Here is a 27,060-nt window from a genome sequence, read left to right on the forward strand (position 1 = left end):
AAAGGGGACTAGACCCAAAAACAAACCTCCTAGGCTATGAATTTTCCAACTTTACTGTAGGTTGTGACTGTGGAGGGCTATAGTGTCCGCCTCTCTTGCCTGCCATGATGCCGAGAGTGAATAGTACAAGAGCAACCACTCTTCCTAGCCTTTTTTTTTAATTTTTATTTATTTATGATAGTCACAGAGAGAGAGAGAGAGAGAGAGAGAGAGAGGCAGAGACATAGGCAGAGGGAGAAGCAGGCTCCATGCACTGAGAGCCCGACGTGGGATTCGATCCCGGGTCTCCAAGATCGCGCCCTGGGCCAAAGGCAGGCGCCAAACCGCTGCGCCACCCAGGGATCCCCACTCTTCCTAGCCTTGATGTCAGTTATTTCTGCCTGGTCTCATTCCACATTCGATTTTTAAAATACTTATTTTAAGAATTTTATTAAATACATTTCTTTTCATAAAATTCACTTGAGATCTTGGAAATGGGTGGTTGCAAACATAATAAATAAACTGTACCCACCAACAGTTTTCCCGTGCTTTTTACCAACATGGGGCCTCTTACTAGATATTCTCACTTTAATTATCTCTTATAAGAACAGAGTAGTTTTTCTAATATACTGGATTCCAATAGTTTTACGCTGGAAACTCCCAGAACCTGGCTCCGGGTTTTTTGTTTTATCTGAGTATTTACAAGGAATAGCTGTTTAGATGAGAAATACTCTTAACACAGTCCCTCTGGTTAATTGCAGACTAGATTTTACACTTTTGGCTTATACATATTTAGTCATGCCTTCTATGTCTAACAAGCAAGAAGCAGATCAAATTCACATATTCATGGATATGAAAGGGTGGCTATTTGTAAAAATGAGAAAGTATTTGATTAATTTGTTTTTAGGCTGGTCTGGAATTTTCAAACTTTCATTTTTCTCATAATACTATTTTGGCTGGAAATGTAATGTCAGGTATCAGAAAATTATGTAAGAGTAGAAGTTGTAAAATGTAATAAATTTCAATCACCTGAGATTTTCCTACTAGGGGCTCTTGAATGCGAATGCATCTTCTTGCTGTGTTCAGTCTTCCAACTCTTCATTCATGGTCACTCATTAAGGAAGACAGCCCAAATATGAATTTATCAGGCTGTTTGCTTAGAGAGTATATAAGGAAATATATTCTCTAAGCATAAGAAATCCATAAGCTGAAAAGCAATACCAGAGTCTTGGTGACCAATGCTTTTTCAGTCTTGTTACTCTGCCCTCTTAAGCCTGCAGATCGCATCTCATGGTCCAAGATGGTGGCTTTACTTCTGCATAACAGCCAGAAAGAAGGAGAATAGAAGTAGGAGCAGGGCAAACTCCTTTCTTTTCAGTGCCACACTAGAAGATCCACTTACCACTTCCATGTTCAATTGTTCACATGTTTATTCTTCACCGTCTTCTAACCCAAGTTTTGAGGGTTCTGCAGTTAACTATTTTCTACTTGAACTGTCTGGAAGTCTTATGTTGCTAATAATGGCAGTAAGGGCCTATCTGAAGATTTGGCTTACAGACAGCTCAAGAGCTATGGAGACTCTAATATGAGAGGTAAATTTTGGAAAAAAACCCTGTGAGTTATTGTGCTGATCAAGACGTTAAGAATATTTGTGGACAACATTACTCATTCAACACTTGCTGAATACTAATTTTGGGGTTCACTTTGTACAAATGCACCCATAACAATTATGCTTGGACCGTGCTCTTGAGATCCTCACAGCCTGGGATGACCACCTTCTGATTTCAGCCTGCCAATTAAGGCTATGGTGTGAGGTGTTTTTTTCCCTTACCTTTGCATTTTAGCAATAAAGTATTTTACTGTGTGTATCTCTGTGATCAGTGTAAGATGATAACTAGATGAACCAGTCTGTCACTGGATTCTAAATGCTCTCCCACCCCCAGATCAGTTTGTTTTGACCAGTGGGAATGTTTCTGTTTGAGTAATGATTTGAACTTTGCTAAAACAACCTGTAAAAAGTTGACTACTTATGTAATGGTGGATTGTTGGTTTGTCATAGAATTACAGATTCTTTTTTTGTGTGTTCTGTTTACTTATTTTTATTTCCTTATTTTAAAATAGTGTTTAGATATTGGCTTTATGATAGAAAAAAATCCCACTTTATTCCAAAGGTAGCAAGAAATTATTTAAAAGAGTAAGCAATTATTTAACTTATACTCAGTTGAATTTAAGAGCCCCAAAAGTTAACAGAAAAGTGAAAAGTACAATGGTCTTTCCCTTGTTATTTGTTTGTTTGTTTTACATGATGGCAAAGATGTAGTTTTGGCATCAAGGAATTCAGAACTTCATTTCTTATGTTAAATAGCATTTTTAAAATTCTGGAATAATTGTTGAAAGCTATGTAACTGTAGTAAAAGTCATAACTCTTATGAAACAATATTCCTTTCATTGTTTTATTGGCACAACAGTACTGGGATTTCTGTTTTGTGTGATCACACTCAAGAATCTGGAAGCTCTCCTACAGCTTTGCTCTCATGTCAATATGAGAAGCTGTTTTCATATCAACAGAGCAATGAGTCAGTAAAATAACAAACAGAATACTCATTTCTTAACACTTTCATGTACATCAAGGTATTTCACCCTTAACAATTTTATGAGATGTTATCACCATATTATAGGTGAATACATTTGGGTTAAGCAATAAGCTAGGATCAATATCTTGGGTTTGTTTGTTTTTATTGTTGTTGTTTAACATTCAATCCATGTCAGGCTAAGACTGTGGAAGATTTGCTTAGCAAGATAGGGGAATTTAACTTAATTCTGAAAGTGATAGGAATTCATTAAATTTTTTTCTGAATACGAGAATGATAGTATTGAAACTACCCTGAGTAAGATCAATCTGTGGTGATGTATTGTGTGCATTAGAAGGGGAATTCTAGGGTAGTAACTAGTTTGGACTGTTTCAACAACAGAGATGTGGAGTCATGACAGCCTAAACTGGGGTGATGATAGCAGTGGTAGTAGAGAGGAAAGGGCAGCCAAGAACGTTGATCCAAAGGAGAACTGATTGCTCACTGCATAATGATGAAAACACTAAATATAAACTCCTTGAGAGGAGAGAACTTGTCTGTCCTTTATCATTGTATATGCCCTGTGCATAGAATTATACCTGGCACATAGTAGGCACTTATAAATGTTAGTGGAATAAATTAAACTAAAAACATGTGAATGCAATGAAGTGTAATAGGTGCTGTGACAGTGGCAGAAAGAAAGTCCTGGTAGAAGGGAAAACACTTGATTGTGTCTGGTGGATTAGCTAGAATGTTCTAGGAGGACAGAGGTGGAAAGGACATCAAGGCCAAGAGGAGAGGCAGACTCTGAGGCATGGAGTAGCATGGTATGGGTACAGACGATCACCAGCGGGTGACCATTTTTCAAGGGTAACATACCAGCTAGGAAGGGGCAGCCATTGTTCCTGGGCATGGAGAGTCTGGGCATCAAGATAAGAAATTTTGACTTATTAGAGGTTTTAGGACAACTGAGTAACATGAAGAGGTTTTTACTCTAGGAATACATGAGGTAGAAATGAATGGAAGGCTTGTAAGAACTCTGTGTTTGAAATAAAATGAGAGATCAGAGTCAAAGTAGGAAGCTGTTGTAAATATCTACGAAAGAGATTATGAAGGCCTAGGTTAAGGAAGTGATGACAGGGATAGAGGTCTTGGCAAGGTTTTGAGAAAATTCAAAAGTTAGAAAACAAAAGACAGGTGATGAATTAAAGGTATAGAAAGGTGAAGCAAATGGTGGGGTCAGAGATGAATAAGATGATCTGCAGGGTTCTGATGAATCCAAAGGTGGTATAATATGCTGAGAAATGGAAAACAGGAGGAGGGGCCAGGAAAAGGAAGTAATGGATCAAATGTTAAACATGTTGACTTCGACAAGTCAAAGTACAAGGGACAAGAATGTGAGTTGATTAGAGTGACCAGAGACATGGTTTGGGGGAGTTATCTGGGCCAAAGTTAAGGTATGGAGATGGATGGTATTGTAGCAAGAAAGTGGATAGAGAGAAAAGGGATTTAGATTGAGGATGGCACTCTGGGGATTACCCATATTTGAGAGTCAAATGGACGAAGACATATGCTCAGGATGCCAGAATAGAACCAAAAGAGTCTTTGCATCAGATTGAAGAGTTTTGAATAATTGGAAGCTTTAGAATATCATGTAGGGAATGAAGAAGGAGAATTTCAGGGAGGAGGAATTACACCACAAATGCCCATCAGATTCAAGGGAGATGAAGGCTTAAGAATCACCATTGAATCTGATAGATAAAAAGCCACAGACAGCTGTTCTTTGAACTACTTTGGCAGAGTGGTACAACTAGAAGCCAGATTTCAGTGGGCTCAGTGGGTCCAAGTCAATAATGACACTATTCCTTCAAACATTCAGTTGTGGAGAAGAGGAAGAAAGAGAGTTGTAGTTAAAGAGGTTGTCAAGACTGGAGACAATGTTATTTTGTATGTTTATCTGTTTTATAAGGATGGGCAGCAGTGTGAACATGGCATTCAAATCCTTATTAGCAGCTCTGACCTGGTCCCCTGGGCTCAGAGTCTTATATCCATACGATTGCTTGATACATCTTGAAATTACTCCAGGCACCTCAAATTCAATATTCCATCTCCTACTCTAAACCAGTCTTCTTCCCATATTGCATATCTCCTCCAATAAACCAGATAAGAAGGTCATACCTCACCCTTCACCAACCACATGAAGTAAAGTACCACTTCCTATATAGCTTAGATACCTATTCATATTCTTTTCTCTTTTCCCTCGTGTAGATCCGAATCCTCTCCCAATTAGACTCCATCCTCTATCCTGTTTCAGAGTGATCTTCCTAAAATGAGACTTTGAACCTGTCATCTTGATGACCTTCAACTCACAAGATAAAGATCTAAGCTTCCTATGAAAAAACTCCAGTCTGTGGTATTCCTTCATGACCTAACCCCTACATACAAAACAGGACTCCTCTCTAGTAATACCAAATGGCTGTACTCCCCCGAGTGTACCTTCTTGACCCTTTCTTCTGCTGCTCCTTGCTTTCCCCCTTTATCTGGAACAGTTTTCTGTACTTTCTTTGATTAGCTGACTCTTATTAATCTTTCGAGACTTTACCTAAGTGTCATAGTTAGCTTTCTTTGAAGCTCTCTCATCATCTCCCAGGGTGACTAAGTGCTGCTTCACTATACTGTTACAGTGCCTTATGCACATGGCAATCAGAATTCTCCACACTGAAGTGAAAATGTTGATATGTGACCCTCTCTCCTGGATTTTGAACTCCTAGAGGTCAGAAATGATGCCTTGATCCTTCTTGTACCTTTGTATTTAGCATACGACCTGGCACATGGTAACTGCTAAAATGCTTGTTCAACTAAACTGAGCAATGAAGGCGGAAAGGTAAAGATGCTTTGGAAGAGAAGGAGAACCCATATGAAGAAGTTTGAGAAGAGGAGACAGAGGATATTACAAGGATGATGTAACATGGGCTAATATTGAATAAAAACATGGCTAACAGGAAGGAGGTAAAGATGGACGCAGAAGGAGGAACCAAGGCAGTTTCAGGTTGAGGGCTCTATTTTCTCTGTTAAACAGGTGGTTAGACAGAGGGAGCATTGGTGAACATGGTGGCAGTGAAGAAAAACAAACTATATATTCACTGGAAAATAAATGTACATTTTAAATACAAAGATCCTAGAAACATTTTATTCTCGAACATGCCATCTCTTCAGGACTCCTTCATATACTTGAAATTCTTTTTCGAGGTAAAATTTTAGGTACACTTATCGCATTTTCTCTGCATATGTGTGCAAATGCTTGTGCCTGAAGATCCTTGCTTTCCTGCCAGGCTGCAGACTTGCCACTAGAGCTGGGATTGGTCGTTGTGATACTGCTGTTAGTGGAGTCCAGTGAAACATGACTAATGGCAAGGCTGCTTGCAGTGTGGGAAGAGTAACTGTAAATCATCTTGAGAAAGGCAGATTTTGTGTTAGCCTCTTGCTTACAAAGAATAATATAGCATTTGGGGAAGAATGTGCAACACAGGATCCCATAGTTAGAAATTAAAATAACAATAATCTCCACAGCTGGCAAATATTTACCAAATGTGGTAGCATAGATGGGGATGAATGTGATCCAAGCTATGAAATAAATGAGCATGCCAAATGTTATGAATTTGGCTTCGTTGTAATGCTCAGGTAATTTCCTGCCTTTGAATGCAAATATGAAGCAAATGAAGGCCAGGATGGCAATATAACCCAGCATGGTGCCAAATGCAAGGACGGATCCCTCCTCACATTCCAGGATAATGACTCTGGGCAAGGAGACATTCTCTTCCACAGCAGGTGCTGCAAAGATTAGCCAGATTGTGCAAATGACAACCTGGATACCTGTGCAAGTGAAGATGATGGGGATCGGTTTATAGAGGCACTTCAAGAAGTTCTGCAACTTGGGATCGAAGCTGAAGGCTAGCAGAATTTTCAGGGACTTCATCAAAATGCAGGAGATGCAGAGAGTGAAGCTCACACCAAATACAGTCTGCCTGGTTTTACATGTGAAGTCTTGTGGTTCTCCAATGAAGAAGCCTGTGCTGGCGAAGTTGAGGACATGACAGAGAAGGATCACGTAGCAGACCAGCAATCCCCCAGATGATTTTACAATGGGTGTGTTCAGGTTTCTTGTAAATATTATGCCAATGGCCAGAACAAGGATGATTCCTAGTAGGGAGAGGGCCAGGAGCAGTATAGCCAAGGAATCATTCCAGTTGAGATATTCCACTTCCTTTTCAAAGCACCTTGTGCTCCTGACAGGGGCCCAGTGAGTTTCATTGTTGCATAAGAGGCAGTGATCCATATCTAAAAGACAGAGGAGATTCAGTTACATTGCAAACATTTAAGCTAGAGTTAATTTTCACATTGGTTATTCATTCACACAGAATCCAAAAGAAGGCAAGAGAGAAAGTGTGAAGGTGAGGGAAGAAAAAGGGGAAGAGAAAGGAAAAAAGACCAGCTGGGCTGCAAGTCTTTAGGAAATCAATACTCAAGATAGCTGGGCTGTGAGTCTTTAGGAAATCAATACTCAAGATAGACACTAGCCTCTTATGAATTTGCTATTATAGGTGGCAGTTCAGGGACTCTGTTAAGAAGAAGGGCTTTGGAGTCAAAATGCATCTCAAGTTCCTTCCTCTATTACTTACGATTCTCATAATCTTGAATAAGTAATTTGAACTTTCTGATCCAAATCTTAAAAAAATTCATAAAGACCCTGCCTCACTGGGGTGCTGCATTCACGCCAATAAATATAAAATGCTTTGCACGGAGCATTACACATCTTAGACGCTCAATGTAGTGAAAACTACACTAATAAATAAATAAATACGACAGCAGTTCTTTAAGAGCAGAGAAAATATAGCCAAGTTGCTCTAAAAGCTCTCTAAAAGTGAGATAACACAAGATTGTAACCAATGACAGTGAATGAAGAATTAGTTATTTATTTTTTTTTTTCTAGGAGGTCATAAAATTGAGCTTCTCACACAGGCAGTGACAAGCTGGGAAGTGATTTCAGCTGATTAATGATGAGCTGATATTAGAGTGGAGTCTCTGGGAGTGTGATTGCCTCTGCTCTCCATTCTTACCCCCCTAAAGTTGGGGTCTCGCCTACTACCAAAAGCCCCTCCCCGGGCATCCATCTGAGAACCCTCCACAGTGCCCATTCTGTTTTATAAGGGGGCCCGCGTTCTCTTCTTTGTTAATCTCAAAGACAGGTTGTGTTTCTGTGTATAAACTTCTTCATTACCTCTCCAGCCTCTTCCTCTTTCCAAAACCTGTGTCCCTATAAATACCCATTCTTCTCTGTGGTCCCCTAACTGTTGCTGCAAGTGTGTGCCACCTTCTTCACCTGTTTGGAGAATGTTTCATGGCCTTTTCGATGTACCTGGGCTGTGTGCTGGAGACATAGGGAACAACAAGAGATGCTGTCCTTTCAGATCATCCTAAATCCTTGTGTTTCCTCCAGGGGAAAAGCGGTCATCTACACTTGTTCTTTCCCGGGTTATCAAAGGGCAACCCCAATTGTATTTTGAAAACTCGTGCACGTCTTTATGGGAAACAGACGCTACATACTCTATTATCCACTTGGCAGACAGTTGCTAGACATCGTATTACCTGGAAAATCCCCTCCCTGCCTGTTATCTAATTATTCACACAGCAGAGCCCATCTCTTGGGTTGGAACAAGTAGCATTTTTGTGAGATAGTGATAGAACGTGAGTGTTGGAATGTTAACATTGTCATTTATTCCCCTTGGAGCCAATGAGAAAAAAGAGTAAGCATTTGAGAACTGGTCCAGCTCTGGAGTTCTCAGCAGTTAGAGATGAATGGGGATGCATCTATAATGAACAATAAGCCAGGGAGGGAACAAGAGGCTTTAAAGTAAGCTTAACTCCAAAGAAAGCGCTGATAGCTCCTTTTAAGACCCTGAAGGCTGCTGGGCTCCTTCTTGTTCTCTAATTTGTGTATTTTGCTTAGATATCATGAACTGTTAAAGACAGATTTGTCAAACAAGCAGTTAGCATTTCATCTATGTCAATAGTTCACCCCTTCCTCTCACAGATGATTCTTTTTAGGCTTTACCGTTGCCTCTTGGTAGGAATAATGAGATCTCCAGGGTATGCACACCTCTGGGTCTCTATCATGCTCTGTTTAGCTAACTCAGCATTTATTTATTCATACGTACTATGCCCCAGTTACAAGGCAGGCATGTCTCTGTGGGGGACAGATGGACAAAAATGGATAGAATTCACATTGTTTTGAGAGATGCGAGAGAGGAAGTCCAGTTGAGGGGGTGACATCTCTCCTTGGAAGTGAAGTTACTTTTATATCTCTATTATGTATTAGTTATGCATCTGCTGATATAAAAGAGCAAATTCCAATGTAAAATGAAATTTCACTGGAATTTATTTTAGCAGGTGCATGAAATCCTTAAGTGAAAAACAAAACTAAACAAAACAAAATAGGATTCTTGTAAAAAAAAAAAATCAGCCTAAGAGAAATGGTTCAGGTCTATCACAGTATGTGCTGTGGTGACTATAGTTACCTGTCTGGTTACTGTAGTGATTTTCAGGACAGTCCACACATTCATAGCAGCAGATATGTTGACTTCTTGTAGTTTTTTTCATTTGCCCAGGACTGCATTCCTTGGAGCATTTAGATCGAATTTGCTGCCAAGTGAAAGAAATCTCAAATAGATTTTTTTTAAAAAAAGATTTATCCTAAGTAACCTTGACTTAATGTAAAGATATATTTACTAAATAGTAAACATTGGTCTCTTTAAAAAAAATAGCACCATAGAATTGTTTTGTCATCTGGAGGAATGCGAACAAGTTTAAAAAACAGAAACTGTTTCAGATAGTGATACTGCCTTAGGAAGAAGGAGTTTTTGTCCCATTAATAGCTTCTGTAAGCAAATAAGGGAAATGAGCTCTTTCAGAAAGTCCCTAGCAGAGGGACAAATGTATAGTGATGACACTAAAAGAGGGGACAATGGCTTGGAAATGTACAATCTTGTGCTATATAAAGACTTTAACTATATTGGAAAATAGAAACTTAATGGGCTTTTGTATTCTTCAGAAGAAGGTTAGTAATCATGCTGTCCAAGGACTCTGGCCAGTCTGACCTTCAAAAACAAAACAGTGGAGGGGCACCCGGATGGCTCAGTTTGTTGAACATCTGACGAATGATTTCGGCCCAGGTCATGATCTCAGGGTCATGAGATCAAGCCTGGAGTCTGGCTCCTCACTCGGCAGGGAGCCTGCTTGAGATATTGTCTCTCCCTCTGCCCCTCCTTCCACTCTCACACACAATAAATGAATAAATAAATAAATAAATAAATAAATAAATAAATAAATAAATATTTTTTAAAAAACAGTGGAGATTTTGAATTTAAAACCATTAAAGTATTAGTGAAAAAGGCAACCCTAGCTATATAAATAGAATTTTAATAATCCTGAGAATTTAGGTTATAATTGTGCACACCACAGTGTGAATCATATATAGCATCCTATTTTTATGAAGGCTTTTTTCAATTTACATAATAATTCTTTGCACTTCAGTTGTGCTTTTTTTCCATTCATAGTCCCTTTCTCATGGCATATCTTGCAAACTATATCTGTTATCATCTCCCTCTTACATTCTGAAGACCAAAGCAAAATGGGTAAAATAGGGTTTCTTCAGATTATCTTAATAGCCATTCCTGAGCCAGGAACACAATCCAAGGACTAAGCTAACTGGCCTTTACTCTGGGAGATGAAAATATCTGGCTGAGAGAGAGAAGTAGCTGAGATTTGGTAGCCCTGTGTCCACAAGCAGTGGCTTTCTTCCTCTCAACACAGTTATTCCTCATCTGGGTTTTCAGCAGGCAGGACGTCATTAGGGGATAAAAGGGAAACCTTCTCTCCTCTTCACATAAGAGACAGCAAAGACATTCTAAAGTCTGGTATTAATAACTTTGGAATATCAAAAGATATAGGATTATCTGAGGTTTTATACTATGGATTTTGATGATTTACCAGAAATGCTGATACCCCAACTAGCCTACATATTGACAAGCGGTTCCTGAAATCTGACTTAATTGGTCTCCTACTACCTCCTTGAAATATTTATGGGTTTTGCCATCAGAAAAGAAGACATGTCCATCTTTTTTATGGTGATCAGCCCTTTCCACTTAGTCACCAAAAACCCCTCTCACTTACTTATCATCCTATCACCTCCCTCTCACCGTCTCCCTTACGAATTCTGAAGATAGTCTTGGTAAGGATTAAAAACAGTGGTTCTTGCAGGAATTTTAGTAGAGAATCCCCTCTGTATTCAGTACAAAAAATGAGTCACCACATAGTAAACTATGTAAAGTAAAGATTGAGTTGAATTATGGTGTTTAGCAGAGTTCTGGGTTCACAATATTGTTGTGAGAGTGGAGGTGATAATGAAAATGATAAAGAAAGTTTGAGAACACAGAAAGATGGCTACCTTTCTATCTTTCAAGGAAAAAGTATCTTGCCTTCCTGAAACTTTGACAGGGAAAATTAGAATAAAAGTAGTGACTTGAAGCTTTGATTCTTTCATTCAGCACACTTTTTGAGTGTCTATTATATGTCATGCACTGTTGTAATTATTGGGGCCACAGCAGGGGACAAAACACAAAAATCCATGCTAGCATAGACCTTCATTCTAGCTCACAAGGCTGACAATAAGCAAGTTAAGAATAAGCAAAGGGTACAGAATGCTAGATGGTGATAAGTGTTAAGAAGAGAAATAAAAAGAGAAGGATATATAAGAAGTATTAGGTTGGCATTGCAATTGTAAATAAAGTGACTGGGGGAGACTGCCCTGACATGGCGACATTTTAGGAAAGATGGAAAAGAAGCAGTTCTCTTCTGATGTTTTCAGTTTTGTTAGTGACATAAGAAGCAAGGTCAATGGAATGTGAAGATGGGAAAGATGTGTGGGAGTCGGAGGAGAGAAGAAAAATTATGGAATAGCTATCCAGGAAGGTGGGTGAATTAATGGAGTAGGATAATAGTCTGATTGTCCAACAGCATTAAGGGCCATTGGAGGTGAGAGATCATGAATTTGAAGTGAAAACTGTCAACAAGGTGTTTTTGTTTTTGTTTTGCCAAGTTCAGCTACAATGAGGGCTCTATTGATTAGGTAGAGAGTTGAATTTAATCAGGATCATGCTTTGGTCGAATGTGTATGATGAAGACAGCATGAACAGGGAGTGATATATAAGTTGATCATAGAATTTAAGGAGGGAAATTGGGAACAGTAAACAGGAAGTGAGGTTATTGGAGGTTCTGGTGGGATCAAGGACTTTTGCAACTGAGGTACTAATTTGATTTGAATGCTATAAAGCAGGCCTACCACAAAATTACCTTAAGATTTCTGAACTCATTTTTTGTTTCTTGGTCTGTGATGATGAAGACATCATTCCTCAGATCATATTGTGCCATCTTGGTGATAGTCATGTGGCCGCCAATCTCCTTCCAGAGCACAACATCATATCCAGTATTCATATCCCCATGGGCATCAAAATGAAATGAATTCCCTTCATCAGTGAATGTCACATTTTTTAATACATCAAGTAACTATAAAATATAAAAATGGAAATAAAAACTAATGGAAATATGTATCTATTATCCCAAGTATAACACTGCCTTACATAGAATATCACTTAAAAGGTAAAAAAAAAAAAAAAGAAAAGGACATTCTGGACATTCTGGATCAGCGAGTGCGGTAATTAGTTGAGAAGGTTCGTAACTATCTGGCAACAATTTAAGAATTCTAGTCTGATTTCTGCCAAAGTCTTGCTCTGTAAACTTGAGAAATCAAGTTAATATTTGCAGAGGGACAGCTTCTCTCGCTTATAAAATTGAAATCTGGGCATCTTCTTTTTCCATGATGTAGAATTTCAGGATGAGTCCTCTAGGGGCAGTTGCCTGGGCTCTAATCTTGGTTCTGTATCTCATTAGTGATGTGGTATTGACCCAATTGCTTCCTAGGCCTCAGCTTCCCCATCTGTAAAATGAAATAAATGGAACCTTCATTATAGGATTATTATAAGGATTAGATGTAACTAAGCATATAAAGAGTTTAGCCCAGCGTTGGGCACAGATTAAGATTAGTAAGAGATAAATATCTGTTAACACTGTTAATTAGCTAATAGAGGTATTGTGCAAATAAATAAAAATACTTTGAGTCTATCAATTAATGATGCCACCTGACATTCATATATTACTTGCTAATACTCAGAAGTGTGCTATCCTTCTATGCCACAACAACTCAGTGAAACAAGCTGAGCAGGGATCATTTTCTTTTGTTAGATGAACGTCACCAGCCAAGGGGTGAAGGGCCTTATCCGGACCCACACATTTTGGCATTCAGTTCTTTCCATTGCATCTAACATTATATTAATTCAATAGCTTCTTATTTTTTCCTTCTGACTCAAAAGCAGTCATCAGTGTGTCATCTGGAGCTATAGAAGGCAGCAACATTCCTTTTTTCCTTCTAGTCACAGTTGGATCCTTGGCCAAGCCTGGAGTGGGTAATCCAAGCCAGAGGTTATGCTCCCCATCTGCAAAATGAGGGCTAAAGGGACAGAGGTACAAATGTGGGAAACAGTCCCTGGCAACAGCACCCTGTTCTCGGGGTGTCTCCACACCAGACAAGGTTAGCTGATGGGTGGAAGGTACTGCCAGTGCCCTGCCCCCTACATCCGTACCTTGTTACTAATTTGGGGGGAAGTATGGCTCTTATTATCTCCAGTCATTTTCACATCTGTTTCAGTGATTGTATGGTAAAGTGACCTCTAAATTCTATTTCCAATGTAATTCATAAAATGATTTTTTTTTTAGTTTGAGAGGAAAGAAATGCAGTGAAAAATTACTGGTCTTGTTACCCAATTTGTACAGTAAGAACTTGTATGCAATGCAATTAGGACAGGGAATGTTTTACTGACACAGAAGGCAGCTGTGTTGAGTTTGTGCTTTGGAGGAAGAATCATAGATTGGGAGGAAGGGACCCCGGCTCCACCATTAACCGGATATATAATCACAGCTAAGTAAATACCCTCTCTGAACACACTCGGCCTACTCTTCTAAGTCCATGAGATTATGAGGCTTCTGCAGTATGCAAAATCTGTGGAATGAAGCAGAAATTATTCTATTTGAATAGAGCTCTTCTTATCTTATTCCTTTGCAGTTAATCTTTTATGAATGTTTCTTTTCTTCCATTTTTTAAAATAGAATGTAAGAAAATCAATTTATATTTTAGGGTAAATATATTAGTTATGACAGATCAGTGATCAAATGTCACTTTAGTAAAATCTCTAAGCAATGTCTATTGATTTTATTATATGTCCCCACAGATTTCTTAGTTCTTTTAATGAACGTAAATGGATTAGTATTACTTTAAAGAAGCAGGACATCAGATCTAACAGGGTGGAATTAACCAGCAAAAGCTTTTTCCAGCACTTGCCTGGAAGAAAAACTGTGAAGGGAACGAAAATTTAAAAAAGGAAGTAAGGACCTATGTTTCCACCTCTACCTGTGTATTGATTTTTCTTTAGCAATTCACACTCACGAACCCCAGAAAACTCAGCTCTTTAGGGAGCATTTCCTTTCCTACTCTTGTGTTTGGACTATAATTTCCGTCTGTTTTTTTCCCTGTATTTAATGAGGCTTTCAAGGGTAAAGCTTTGACACATACATGTTCTGTAAATAGTGATAACATTGTATGATGCACATAAACTAGCCTAACTGTATGCTTGTCATCACAGCAGAGGGGGTGCAGGCAAACAAAACAGTGCATTCATGACCTGGTAAGTAAGATAGAGCATTTACTCCAGGTTAAGGTGAGTTTCAAACATTGGTGCTCTGATTATGAGGCTATTAAAGGCTTTTTCTGCCAATTTTTTTTCATGGAGACTCTGAAAGTCACTGTAAATTGACGCTACAAATCGTAAACAGTGGGATTTGCATTTCCATGTTACAGAATTCTCCCTTTGTAGGGCAGGGAACTGTTTTTGAGAACGCAAGGCCAGGAGGCCACACCACTCAAGCTGTTGTGGTTAATGTTGTTTTCCTTTTCCCTGTCTACCCTGATGTCCAGGACATTTCCCTAAGTAAGCTGTGCTGGTGAGGAAATTCGAGTCACAGAGGATGCGGCCTTGCATCTCTGGTGCCCAACCCATGTCCTTTTTCTTCCATGAAGTTTTCCATGCTGTGGTGGAAAGCATCCTGGACTAAGGCTGGAACAGTTTCATCACTAACTGTGGGTGACTGTGGGCTGGACGCGTATTGTGGGGGTCCCCTCCATGTCTAAACAGCTGCAAATCTTGGTCACTAGTAACATTTTCCTCTTGCCACTACTTTAGGATAGAGTGTAAGGAGCATGCACATGTGGACCTACCAGAATATTATAGAGGTTAGAAGTCAATGCCTACTATAGTAGCCTTTCAAAATTAGTTATTGTGGTGCCTAGGTGGCTCAGTAGGTTCAACGTCTGCCTTCGGCTCAGGTCATGATCCCAGGGCCCTGGGATTGAGCCCTGAGTAGGGCTCTCTGCTCAGCAGAATCTGTTCTCTCTCTCTCCTTCTGTCCCTCCCTCTTGCTCATGTTCTCTCTTGCTCACTATCTCTCTCTCTCTCAAAGGAATAAATGAATAAAATCTTTTAAAAAATTATTAGTTACTATTCTGCTTATCACTTCAAAATCACTATCTCCTCAGCATGTGTCTCTTCTGACTTCTGGACCAATATGTAACTGCCATTACTACATTTGAATGTCTCTGAAGCTCTTCGAATTCAACATTTCCAATACTGAATGCCTCTTCTCCCCACCAGACCTCTATTTATCTCTGTTTCTACCCCAACAAATGGTACCAATTGTCCAAATGTGGACTCACTTGCAACATCTTTGCTTTTCTTTGTCTGTTGTCCTTTACACCCAATCTATCTCCAGATGCTCTTCATTCTTCTTCTTTAAAATCCACATATGTGCATCTCCATCCTCACTGTCACACAGAATACTTGTAGTACTTGTACCTGTAGTATAAGCCATCATTATTTTATGCCTGGATTACCTAATTGGTCCTTCTACCTCTAGGCTTGTGTCCCTCTAACCAGTGCACATCACAGTGGAAATGAAATGCTATTTCTGCATTGGAAAGAGGAATCACGTGGAAAGAGGATCACGACACTTTCCTGTGTAAAAATATCTTTAACTGGTTCCCCTTTGCTCTATCAAGTCCAAACCTATAAACATAGTTTGCAGACTTTCTATTGAAAGGATGTCCCTATACCAGCAGTATCAGCATCACCTGAGAGATTGTTAGAAGGGCAGACTTTCAGGTATCCCCCCTCACCCGTGACTGAATTAGCATATACATGATAATAAGATTCCCAGATAATTCAACTGCACATCAAAATTTGAGATGCTCTGATTGATTGAGCCCTCATGATGGCTCCTTCACTAATCTCTTTACTTTCATTTACCCGTAGTTGCCATAAAACACTGAAATCTGTGGCACTATTTTCTTATCCATGAAGATGCCATGTTTTCTCTCCCTTCTCAAAGTATTTCTTTTTTTAAAAATTTTTATTTACTTATTTATTTATGATAGTCACACAGAGAGAGAGAGAGGCAGAGACACAGGCTGAGGGAGAAGCAGGCTCCATGCACCAGGACCCCAACGTGGGACTCGATCCCGGGTCTCCAGGATCGCACCCTGGGCCAAAGGCAGGCGCTAAACTGCTGCGCCACCCAGGGATCCCTCAAAGTATTTCTTTTCTAACTCCTACCCACCCATCATATTCCCCAGAGATGTCATGACCTCTGGGGAATGTTCTCTGAACCAGTACTGGATTGGTTGCCTCAGTTATGTGCTTCTCTGCCATTTTGTGTCTCTATGAAACAGAGCAATGCATTAATCCTCATTGTAATCAGCTCCTTAATTGTTTGATTGTATATAAACACCAGTAGACAGATGACTCCTTTAGGATGAGAATTGTCTTGTTTCCCATAATTTTTCCAACACTCAACTCAGTGCCTGGAACACTGAGACATCGGATAAGTATCTGCTAAATAGATGTATGAATTGGAAGTTTGACCATTAGACATTGGGTCATCCCATATGCATCACTTACTACTTTGCGCATATCATCATGAGTAATGGAAAACAAAGCCCCCCCCCCCCCCCCATATCACTGGTCACAACAAGGAGGTGGTATCCTCATGCACATCTGGCTAACATTAAAAATCTGTTGAAGTAAGATAATTCTGATTGTACCATTCCTGAAGACTGCTCACAGATGTCACCAAATGGGAAGCCAAAGTAAGCGATATCTCCAAATATTGGGAAAAACTTCTTTAAAGTTATTTGAATGTAAAATTATTTAAAAAGTAATATTCAAATACAAATGAATTTTACCAGGGGTCAAAATAATCTTTAGGAAAGTATCTTTGATTAGTGACCCTAAATGTTGCTGATCTTTTAAATTTAAAGTGTATGGAGATTTCTTCATAAGAAGACAATTGTCTGCATTATTTGTCCTACTCAATCTGGCACAGATGTGGTTCACTCACATTGTGATCAAAGGAGCAAGTCACTCACATATTCCTCCTTTCCAATCTGTTTCTGTTTGTTTCTAGATAACCAGGCTCCCAGGGGGAATAAAGAACAACCCCAGACTCTTAACTGTTTAAGTAAAACATTTTAGAAGACGCTGCTTAGATTATACTTTCTCAAGTCTTTTCCTCAGAATGTTTGAGATTTACTTCTGATTTAAAATACTTTCCCAGATCTTTGAGGGATAAATAGTTCTTTTGATTTGCATTTTTCTTTCCTTATGAAGCTCTTTAAGTCTCTCACCTTTAGCCTACCTGTCCCTAGGATTGTCTAATTTTTCTCTATTACTCCTTCTCAACATCTTATTCCAAAAATTTTGTGTAGTAGTTTCATTGTTGTGGATCACTTAATGTATAGTTTTTACCAATCCCTCATTACAATTTTATATTACAAAGAGTGTGCTTTCAAACAGATGTCTTAAAATAGCTAGGCATATATGTACAGATTTTTAAAAGATCATTTTAATAAAAAAAATCCTAATCTCTAGTCTTAACTCTTCATAAGGTTTTCTGCCTTGCATTTACAAGATCAAAACTAGTTTTAAAATGAGCAATTTAAAAAACCTTATGACCATCACATGATCCACCCAAATATAAGCTGATGACCTCAGACCTTGGAGCTTGTATTTGTGAGTGTTTAAAGTAAAAATGACAAAAATAGAAATAGCCTGTCCTGGATACTCACATATATGGTACGAATTGAGTCTTATTTCCTTTTGCCGCCTTCTCCTTTACACATTTGTAATAATTATATTTTTGGAACATAATTCTGCATCAAGACAGACAAGCTTATCTTTGAATACACACTATTGAGAAATCTAGTTTTAATGAGTAAAATTTACCATCATATAAAGCAACAATTTGCATGTAAATGTCTTGTTTAAAGGCATATAAAAAACGTAGTGGAAAATTTTCACTAAAAGGGGTCACATTAAGCTTGAATTTGAGTTTCTTCAAACTAATAGAAATGAAGAAAGGAAAAGACTTCTTTAACCCACAATTAGTGGCTCATGTCAACCTGAGATACCATACAAATTATGATTCATCTAGCCAACATTAATTTGAGGAAGACTGGAGTCCTAGGGAGACTGTCCTAAGAGTTGTAGCTGAAGGCTTTGAAAACTATTAACCACCAGAGATAGCATGAAAAATTAAGGACATGGAGGCAGAAGACCCAGACTAGAGTCCTATTTCTTGTACTTTCTAATGTTAGTTTCCTTATAGATAATATTTAATAATAATAAAAGGGCCATTAAACATTCATGGTCTTGTGTCAAAAGCACTAAAAGAGATAATTCATATGAAGCACTGAAAAACTGTAAGATTGGATACAAATCCATAAACTCACAGAAAATAATACTATGAACTGAATATTCTTGGAAAATAAAAAGAAACACCAATTTAGAGGGTCAATGTAGTAGTGAAGGCAAAATAAGAACTCTAGTATCCTCAAGAGCAAAGAGCTAGTGATAGAAATGCAGGGTATTCAAACACTGAAGGTATCTACTTACAAAAAGAATATGATAAGGAGTAGCTAATATAAATATTTGCAAATTAAAGCAAGGAAAGAAGTGACTGTAGGGGAATTCTCTTGGATGTGTGAGTTAGTACCTCCCATGGTTGAAAGGCGTTGGGGTTCTGACAGTCTCGAGCTTGGCAGAGATCCCGAATGGCATAACCAAGGGCAAGAACTGCGAGCTGGATACTGTGAACAGGTCCTGGTTCAGTGTAATCCCACAGGAAATCATTTCTCAGGGAGAAGTTCCTTTCTATATCCTTGTTAGCCGTGTAGGCCAAAGTCCCCCGAGAGCGGCTGGAAATGCACTGACTCAAATCACTGTCCTTGACATGTGCACAGGCAGACAAGAGCATGGCATATTCATTTAGGGGCTTGTTATTATCTCTGGGAAACATATGCAAGGTTTTGAAGAAAGGAGTGGAAAGAAGACATATTCCCTCTTCTAAAGGTAAACCCCACAACTTTGCCAATCCTTTTAACATTAGGGATGGTGGTGATCTTGGTGGCCATGGACCAGTTATCACTGGCAATCCAGATCTTATTTATATTCCTTTCTATAGCTTTAGTGAAGAGATTGAAAACATGGAATTGCCTCAGAAATACCACAATGACATTAACCTGGGCTTCTGCGATGATTTTCTCAAGGGTCTCATTGATCCTGATTTCAATGGTATCATCTGAGAGGAAGGCTGGGAGAACCTCCTTGAAAGCTATGCACACATTATTTGCTGCGGTCTGAACTGCAAAAGTGTTGAGGGCCAGTCGTCCGTAGTCATCATCTGTGGCTATGATGCCAATCCAGTTCCATCCAGATTTCTGAATCAGGTGGGCCATTGCTTTAGTTTGATAGAAGTCACTGGGCACAGTCCGTAAAAATGAAGGAAAGCGAATTTTGTCACTTAGGATTTCTGCAGTTGATTCATAACTCACCTGGAGATTGATAGAATCTCTTAGTTATGGTGTTGATGTACTTTGGGGGGGCTGTTCACACTCTCTTTTCTGTGATCTTCTGTACAATCTTTTCCTAAATTCTCTGGTCCTTTACATTCTTCCCTTTCAATGAACTTCTACTTTATAAATAGCTTAAATCATGACAGTACCCGGTGACTGTTTAGAGTCATTGCTCCACAATCATTTCATATTGTGTTCAGTACAGTTCTCTGAAAGTTCAGGCTCTATCTTATATTTCCAGCTACATTTCTGTATCCAATTATACCTATCTTATATCTCATGCCAACACGAATAGGCGAATATTATTTAAATGCATCAATACAGGAAAAATGCAGCTGGTTGAATAAGCAAAATGCATTTTGGGACACCCAGCATGTTCAACATTTTGTCTAATTGACAACTTTGGTAATTTTTATTGTAGGTAGGATAAATTATCCAGCCAAATAATTATCTAGTCTAGGGGGTCAGCACACTTTTTTTTTTCTGTAAAGGGAGAGATAAAATATTTTAAGCTTTTTTGGTCACATACAGTCTCCATTGTGTGTATGTGTGTGTGTGTGTGTATTTTATATTTTTTGTTACAATCCTTAAAACAAGTAAAGACCATTCTTACTTGGTAGCTTAATAGCTTGGGAGCCACATTTGATCAACATGCTATAGTTTTCTGGCCCCTGCTCTACCCAAACAAGCATCAGCATTTTGGGAGACCCACCTAACATGTATGCAAAGTTTGGCTTGATGTACAGCTCTGGTGATTTTATTCTAGGGGGAATTATTATTAGCTGCAATTCCAATGTGTTTCTGACTCAGAATATATATATTATATATATATGTATATATATATACACACACATATATATATTTTTTACTATTTACAGCAGCCACCTGGTATGGTGGAAAGACAACAGGCTTTGGAGTCTGACAAACAGTCAGAATCTTGACTTCAATAAATTTGGGAAAATTAATATTTCTTTACCTATGAAATGATAGGATTCCCATGAAGATTCAAGGAGAACATTCAGATGGATATTGGCCCATGGTTGACATTGACTAAACCTTAGTTCCCTGACATTGCTGTGCAGATTTCCATTTTGTACCTAGCATCCCTGTGCTCATCTACATTTGACACCTGAGCTTCAGTAAAATCAGTGTCCCCTGTGGAGAGTCCCCTTTCCTTTTGTGTTGTCTATCATGGAAATTACATTTTTACATGACATAATCATTGTTAAAAATAGTCTACTTTTCTTACTCATCACCTAACTAGCATTATACGTACTCTAGAAAACTTGAGCCAAAGCTTTATCTCTGAGTTATTTGGGGGGATAATTCTTTTGTCACTTTGGATATAAACTTTTTTTTTTTATCAACCTCACTAGGCTATATAATGGAACTCTCAGAGTTCTTCATGGGTGTATGCTCTTATTTACTCTAACTCCAGAAAGTTATGTATTTTAAATTCTTATGCACATTTATTATATATATATTTTCCATCTGTTCACTTCTATCAAATGGCTATTTCTTGATAACATGACTATTAACTCTTTCTCCTTTCTAACTTTTGGCTTCTAATCTCCCTGGAGCCTAGAAATAGTGGCTTAGTGAATCACAGAGTAATGTGATGGGAAGGTAAGTAGACTCAAAATGCAAACCGAGGGGACGTGCTAGACTCTTGAGTAGAGTGTGCAGGAACCTCAGTGAAAGGCTCTTTATGTTGGTTTTGGTCTTTCAGAGGCCTTTTTGCTTACTTCCTGATTATATATTGGCTTGCATTACAAGGAGACATGTAGTACTATAGTCTCTGCTCAATGCTTCCCATCATACTCAGAAGAAAATGCAAATCGTATCACAGCTTAAAAGATACTGAATGACCAGCCCTTGCTTATCTCTGGAAATGCACTGCTTATTGCACTTCTTTCTATATACCTGACCTAGCTATATTGACCTTTTGCTATTCTTTGGACATTTCAACTTTGTACTTACTGTTTTCTCAGCATAGATACTGTCCTCTCCTCTCCTCCCTGTCTTTGCTTGGCTGTCCCTTCCCATTCGACCTGCATGTCCTCTTATCTCCTGATCTCTCTTCCGTTTTCTTCATAGCACCCAACTGATGTTATTTCAGAAACAAGGGATTTGAGGCCCTCAGAGATTTGTCTTATCTGAATCCCAGTGAAAACCATCAGAAACTGGATCTGACATGACAGATTGAGGGGCGACTATACTCTGTCCATTATACTATCCAGAGTAGGGCACCATGCCCTCTTTGACTGAAGAGAAAGAAAGAATAAAATAAAAGCAACTCCCTAATCTTCTAATAATAAAGAATATGCTCAAAACCAACATCTAGGGTAAGACAAAACCTACCTGTGGCATGAGCTGTAAATTCAGCATCCTGGAGACAGCCATTGTTATTTCTGAGTAGCCAGCACCTATTACAGCCTTAACTCTTGGCATGTAGCTGGAATAATCACACTTAAACTCCACAATTTCTCTGGAGCAGTTGCGCTTAGAGAGAAACCTCAGAGTGGCTGCCATCGCCACTGTGACTTCGGTACAGGTGTCATAGATTTCATACCCCAGTTTGACTCCGGATAATAGTGTTGAATTGTTGATCATCTCAATGCTATGAATCATGGCAAGAGTTTGAAGAAAAATTGATATTTCAAAGCTGTTGAGAAACAATTTTTTAAAAATCAGAACATAACTCTTCTATAGACATTATGGTAACTCATTTTATTCACATTTCTGCCTTACAATAGACCATTTCTGGACCAGTAAAGCTGGTCTAAACTTTATTTATTTAAAAATAGTTCTTGATGGAAACCTTTCTAAAAGGTATACAGGGTCTCAAATGGAGTCTGTGGAACAGAATTTAACTTTTTCTTAATTAATTTTGGGATCATTTGAATACTCAGTTTAGTATTCTGCAGTATGAAGATGTGTCTGATTTTTAGTCCTTCTTCTAGTTAGATGTCACCATTTTATTGTTATCCAAGTATCTATTCCTTAGACTCACTAGCCTGTGTTTTATGTGTTTTTTTTTTAATTATACACTATTGTGGTTGGAACCAGATTAATAAGACTCTTAAGAATTGGGCAGTCCAGGTGGCTCAGCGGTTTAGTGTTGCCTTCAGCCCAGGGTATGATCCTGGAGACCTGGGATCGAGTCCCACGTTGGGCTCCCTGTGTGGAGCCTGCTTCTCCCTCTGCCTGTGTCTCTGCCTCTCTCTCTCTCTCTCTCTCTCTGTGTGTGTGTCTCTCATGAATAATAATAATAAAAAATCTTTAAAAGAAAAAGACTCTTAAGAATTACATATAAAACAGACTGTATGTATAAACACAATAGTTTTCTTCTAGATGAAATGCACTATTTTAGTTATGAAACATAGCTATTTCCTCTTTAAGTGGGTTTTCCCAGTTGACCTCTTGATTTGTGATTACTTCAGGGCATTGAGTTGCTTGATTACTGATTTACAATTAAGTTTATTGTCACCTACCACTGCATATGTGCAGTTACAAACAGTACCTAATATATAGTAAAGATTAGTAAGCATTCAAATGTTTTTTAAATGAATAGAGGACATTATTATTATTATTATTATTATTGTTTTAAATTCCAGTACAACTACCATGCAATGTTATATTAGTTTCTGGCATACAATATAGAGATTCAAAAATTCTGTATATTACTCAGTCTCAATATAAGAAGTATACTCTTAATCGTCTTTGCCTATTTCCCCCAACCCCCTACCTACCTTCCCTCTGTTAGCCATCGGTTTGTTCTCTGCGGTGAAGAGACTGCTTTTTGGTTTGTTTCTTTATTTTTCTTTTGTTCATTTTGTATCTTAAATGGGTGAAACCATATGGTATTTGTCTTTCTCTGATTAATTTCGGTTAGCATTATATTCCCTAGACTTATCCATGTTGTTGTAAATGACAAGATTTCATTCTTTTTTTATGGCTGAATAATAGTCTATAATGCTCCATCATAGAGGAGAATATCATTGTTCAGGGTATTGATATTTTTAAGTTTCCTTTTAGTTCATTGAGTTACGATAAATTAAAGTATTTGAATAATATTTGTCATTGGAGACTATTTTTTATTTTTTATTTTTTAAGATTTTATTTCCAAGATCACGCCCTGGGCGGAAGGCAGGCACTAAACCCTGAGCCATCCCGGGTGCCCTATTGGAGACTATCTAAAAGTGAAGTTTGGCAAATCAGCATTAAGTTTTTAATTTAAAGAAAGAAACAAAGAGGAGAGAAAAGTTTAAGTAATGAACTATAACCAAAATAATGAATTAAATGACATTTAAAATGTATAATATCTTCAGGGTCCCCACATGTTAGCTCCATGAGAGTCTAAACCTCTTTGCTGTATTCCTTCAGTATCCCAGTGTCTAGAATAGGGCTTAGTTAATGTAGGCACTTAGTAAATAGTTGTTTGATGCTGAGTGAATACTGTTTCTGTCCCGGAGTGGCAATACGGTGAAAGGATGTTCAATTCAGAGATTTTTTTTCAGAAAAAATTTGCTTATTAGATCAATGATTTTTTTTTTTTTTTGTATTTTCCATCCTTAATTGTTGGCTTAAAATTGTGGGCCTCAAATCTGCAGTCATTCTTTGGGTACCAATTTAATGCTCTGAAATTTTTAATGAATTATCCTGAGGCATTTGCTCAGTATTCCTGATAATCAACATTTAAGAAGACAGTAGCTTAAAGTGTTCAACTTCTAGAGAGAATGCCAGGAAGGAATCTTAGTGGGATATGCAACCACATTTTATCTGACAGTTGGTAAACACTTTTTGATAAAGAAAAAAAGGGGGGAGGAAAGAGAATGTTACATTTACATACAAAAACATCAAGATAGAAAGCAGGATTTCAGAGTGGAAGGAAGCATGGCAGTCACATTGCCATAGCAACAGAAGCTGATGCTGCCTGTGTCCTTAGAAGTGATCCGGGCCCTTCTTTTACAAAAGAGAAAATTGGAAACTGGAACTCAAAGAGTTTAAGTGATGTGCCTAAGTCTATGAAATTAGTTTGTTCCCAGACAGAAATTACAATTCAAGTATCTTGCTCTCCTTAAAAAAAAATACAAAAAAATCCATTTGTAACATCCTCTGCCTAGCTTTACTCTTCAATTATACACTGTGCCATGTGTCTTTTCTATCATCAAACTTTCAGGGGAAAGTGTTCATAAAAGAAGAAGGAACAATTTAAGTTGAAGTAAGGTCTAACTTTATTATGAAAGAATTAGATTATTTCAAGAATGAAATGAATGCAGTACTGACCAAAATGCTAGTGTAGAGAGAAATTTTAAATGTAGCCTATTTTAAACAAAACACTAAATAATAGATTGACATTTATTTATTTATTTTTAAAGATTGTATTTATTTATTCATGAGAGACACAGAGAGAGAGAGAGAGAGAGAGAGAGAGAGAGAGAGGCAGACACACAGGCAAAGGGAGAAGCAGGCTCCATGCAAGGAGCCCGATGTGGGACTCAATCCCGGGACTCCAGGACCACGCCCTGGGCCGAAGGCAGGCGCTAAACCTCTGAGCCACCCAGGGATCCCCTAGATTGATTATTTATTTATTTATTTATTTATTTATTTATTTATTTATTTATGATTTTATTTATTTATTCATTCATGAAAGACACACAGAGGAGAGGCAGAGACACAGGGCAAAGGGGAGAAGCAGGCTCCACGCCGGGAGCCTGATATGGGACTCGATCCCGGGTCTCCAGGATCTCATCCTGGGCCAAAGACAGGCGCCAAACCGCTGCGCCACCCAGGGATCCCTAGATTAATATTTAAAACAATATGCAGGGGATCCCTGGGTGGCGCAGCGGTTTGGCGCCTGCCTTTGGCCCGGGGCGTGATCCTGGAGACCCGGGATTGAATCCCACGTCGGGCTCCCGTGCATGGAGCCTGCTTCTCCCTCTGCCTATGTCTTTGCCTCTCTCTCTCTATGACTATCATAAATAAATAAAAATTAAAAAAATAAAATAAATAAGACAATATGCATATTGTGGATGATAGAAACATGAATAGTGAATAGTATAAATAGATAATATAATATAAATTGATGCACATTAATGTTAATATGTAATAAATATATATAATATAAATATAAATGTGTTAAGCATGTTGGTAGTGGACAGGCTATAGTTCCTCTTAACTGGTTTCCTCAAGTGACTTCAAGGTTTGTTTGTTTGTTTTAGGCAAAATTCAAATAAATATATTAATGGAAATCATTCATTGCCTCTGCACTTGGAGATTGATTATACATACAGTGCTGATATATTTCTCTTTTCAGGAATGATTGCAAGACTATATGCAACTTAAAAATATATGAGTTTAAGTTTTATAAAAATAATTTAAATGTTAATACAAGTGAACGTTTACATGCCTTAGTTTCATAATATACTCTGGAAATCTAAAAGTGTTCTTTGAGACTTTACTCACCCAACACACTTCTGGATTTCTGGTCGTCTGGGATAGTCTTCTGAGGGCAGCATTTTCTCATGAATGGCAAATAAACCTCCAATCATGATATGTCCTGGAGAAGTGGCAGCCACAAAGTCATCAGGAGTCTGGCAAGGCTGGGAAGTAACAAGAGTACTCCCAAAGCAGGTAATCGGTATAATCAATAGTGCCATGCTTCTATCTCATTTGCTCAGTTCATGTGAGTTCTTAGGGATCATTAAGCTCACAGAGTGCCAACAACATGGTTTCTATTTCACCTGTAAACACCATGTAAGGTATAGGGCAGTGTCAAAGGCCGGAAGCATTCAGTTTTCAGATGCTTGATGATAGTCAAAACAGTTCTTCACCAATAAGAACATATCAGACTCTAACATTCCATTGTTGGAGATGTATCCTAGCAGTCATGCTAGGAAAAAAGTTATAGAATTAGAAACACTGATCCTCCCTGGGATAGTACTCTTTTGCCTCACTGATATGCCAAGGACTTTGGGTCATGTTGGCATTTCTTTTGAAGTAGAATACAAGAATTTCCAAGAGGGTGCAGTTTGGGAAAGGCTTCCCATATCAGGGAGTGGACATTTATGCATTTCCAAAGATCTTGCATTCAAGGCCCAAAATCTAAAGTGTAGTTTATAAACGGTTGAGAAAAATAGCACTCTGCTTTTGTTTCTCCAGAAAAGCTCTTTTTAAAAAAATGAAATTGGGCAGCCCAGGTGGCTCAGTGGTTTAGTGCCACCTTCAGCCCAGGGCGTGATCCTGGAAACCCTGGGATCGAGACCCAAGTAGGGCTCCCTGCATGGAGCCTGCATCTCCCTCTGCCTGTGTCTCTGCCTCTCTTTCTCTCTCTCTCTCTCTCTCTCTCTGTGTGTGTGTGTGTCTCTCATAAATAAATAA

General features: G+C 38.4%; 1 protein-coding gene across 1 annotated transcript; it reads right to left on the minus strand.

Moving 5' to 3' along the window:
* Positions 1-2,162: 2,162 nt before the first annotated feature.
* On the minus strand, positions 2,163-26,388 carry GPRC6A (G protein-coupled receptor class C group 6 member A). The gene is given in 7 exon segments (XM_038526638.1): positions 2,163-6,887; positions 9,125-9,248; positions 11,958-12,170; positions 18,819-19,127; positions 19,129-19,656; positions 22,039-22,342; positions 26,146-26,388. Coding segments are annotated over 7 exon segments (2,787 nt in total). The 5' UTR covers positions 26,340-26,388; the 3' UTR covers positions 2,163-5,772.
* Positions 26,389-27,060: the final 672 nt, after the last annotated feature.

Source organism: Canis lupus, chromosome 1 (assembly GCF_011100685.1).
Source record: "Canis lupus familiaris isolate Mischka breed German Shepherd chromosome 1, alternate assembly UU_Cfam_GSD_1.0, whole genome shotgun sequence".
Classification (NCBI taxonomy): domain Eukaryota; kingdom Metazoa; phylum Chordata; class Mammalia; order Carnivora; family Canidae; genus Canis; species Canis lupus.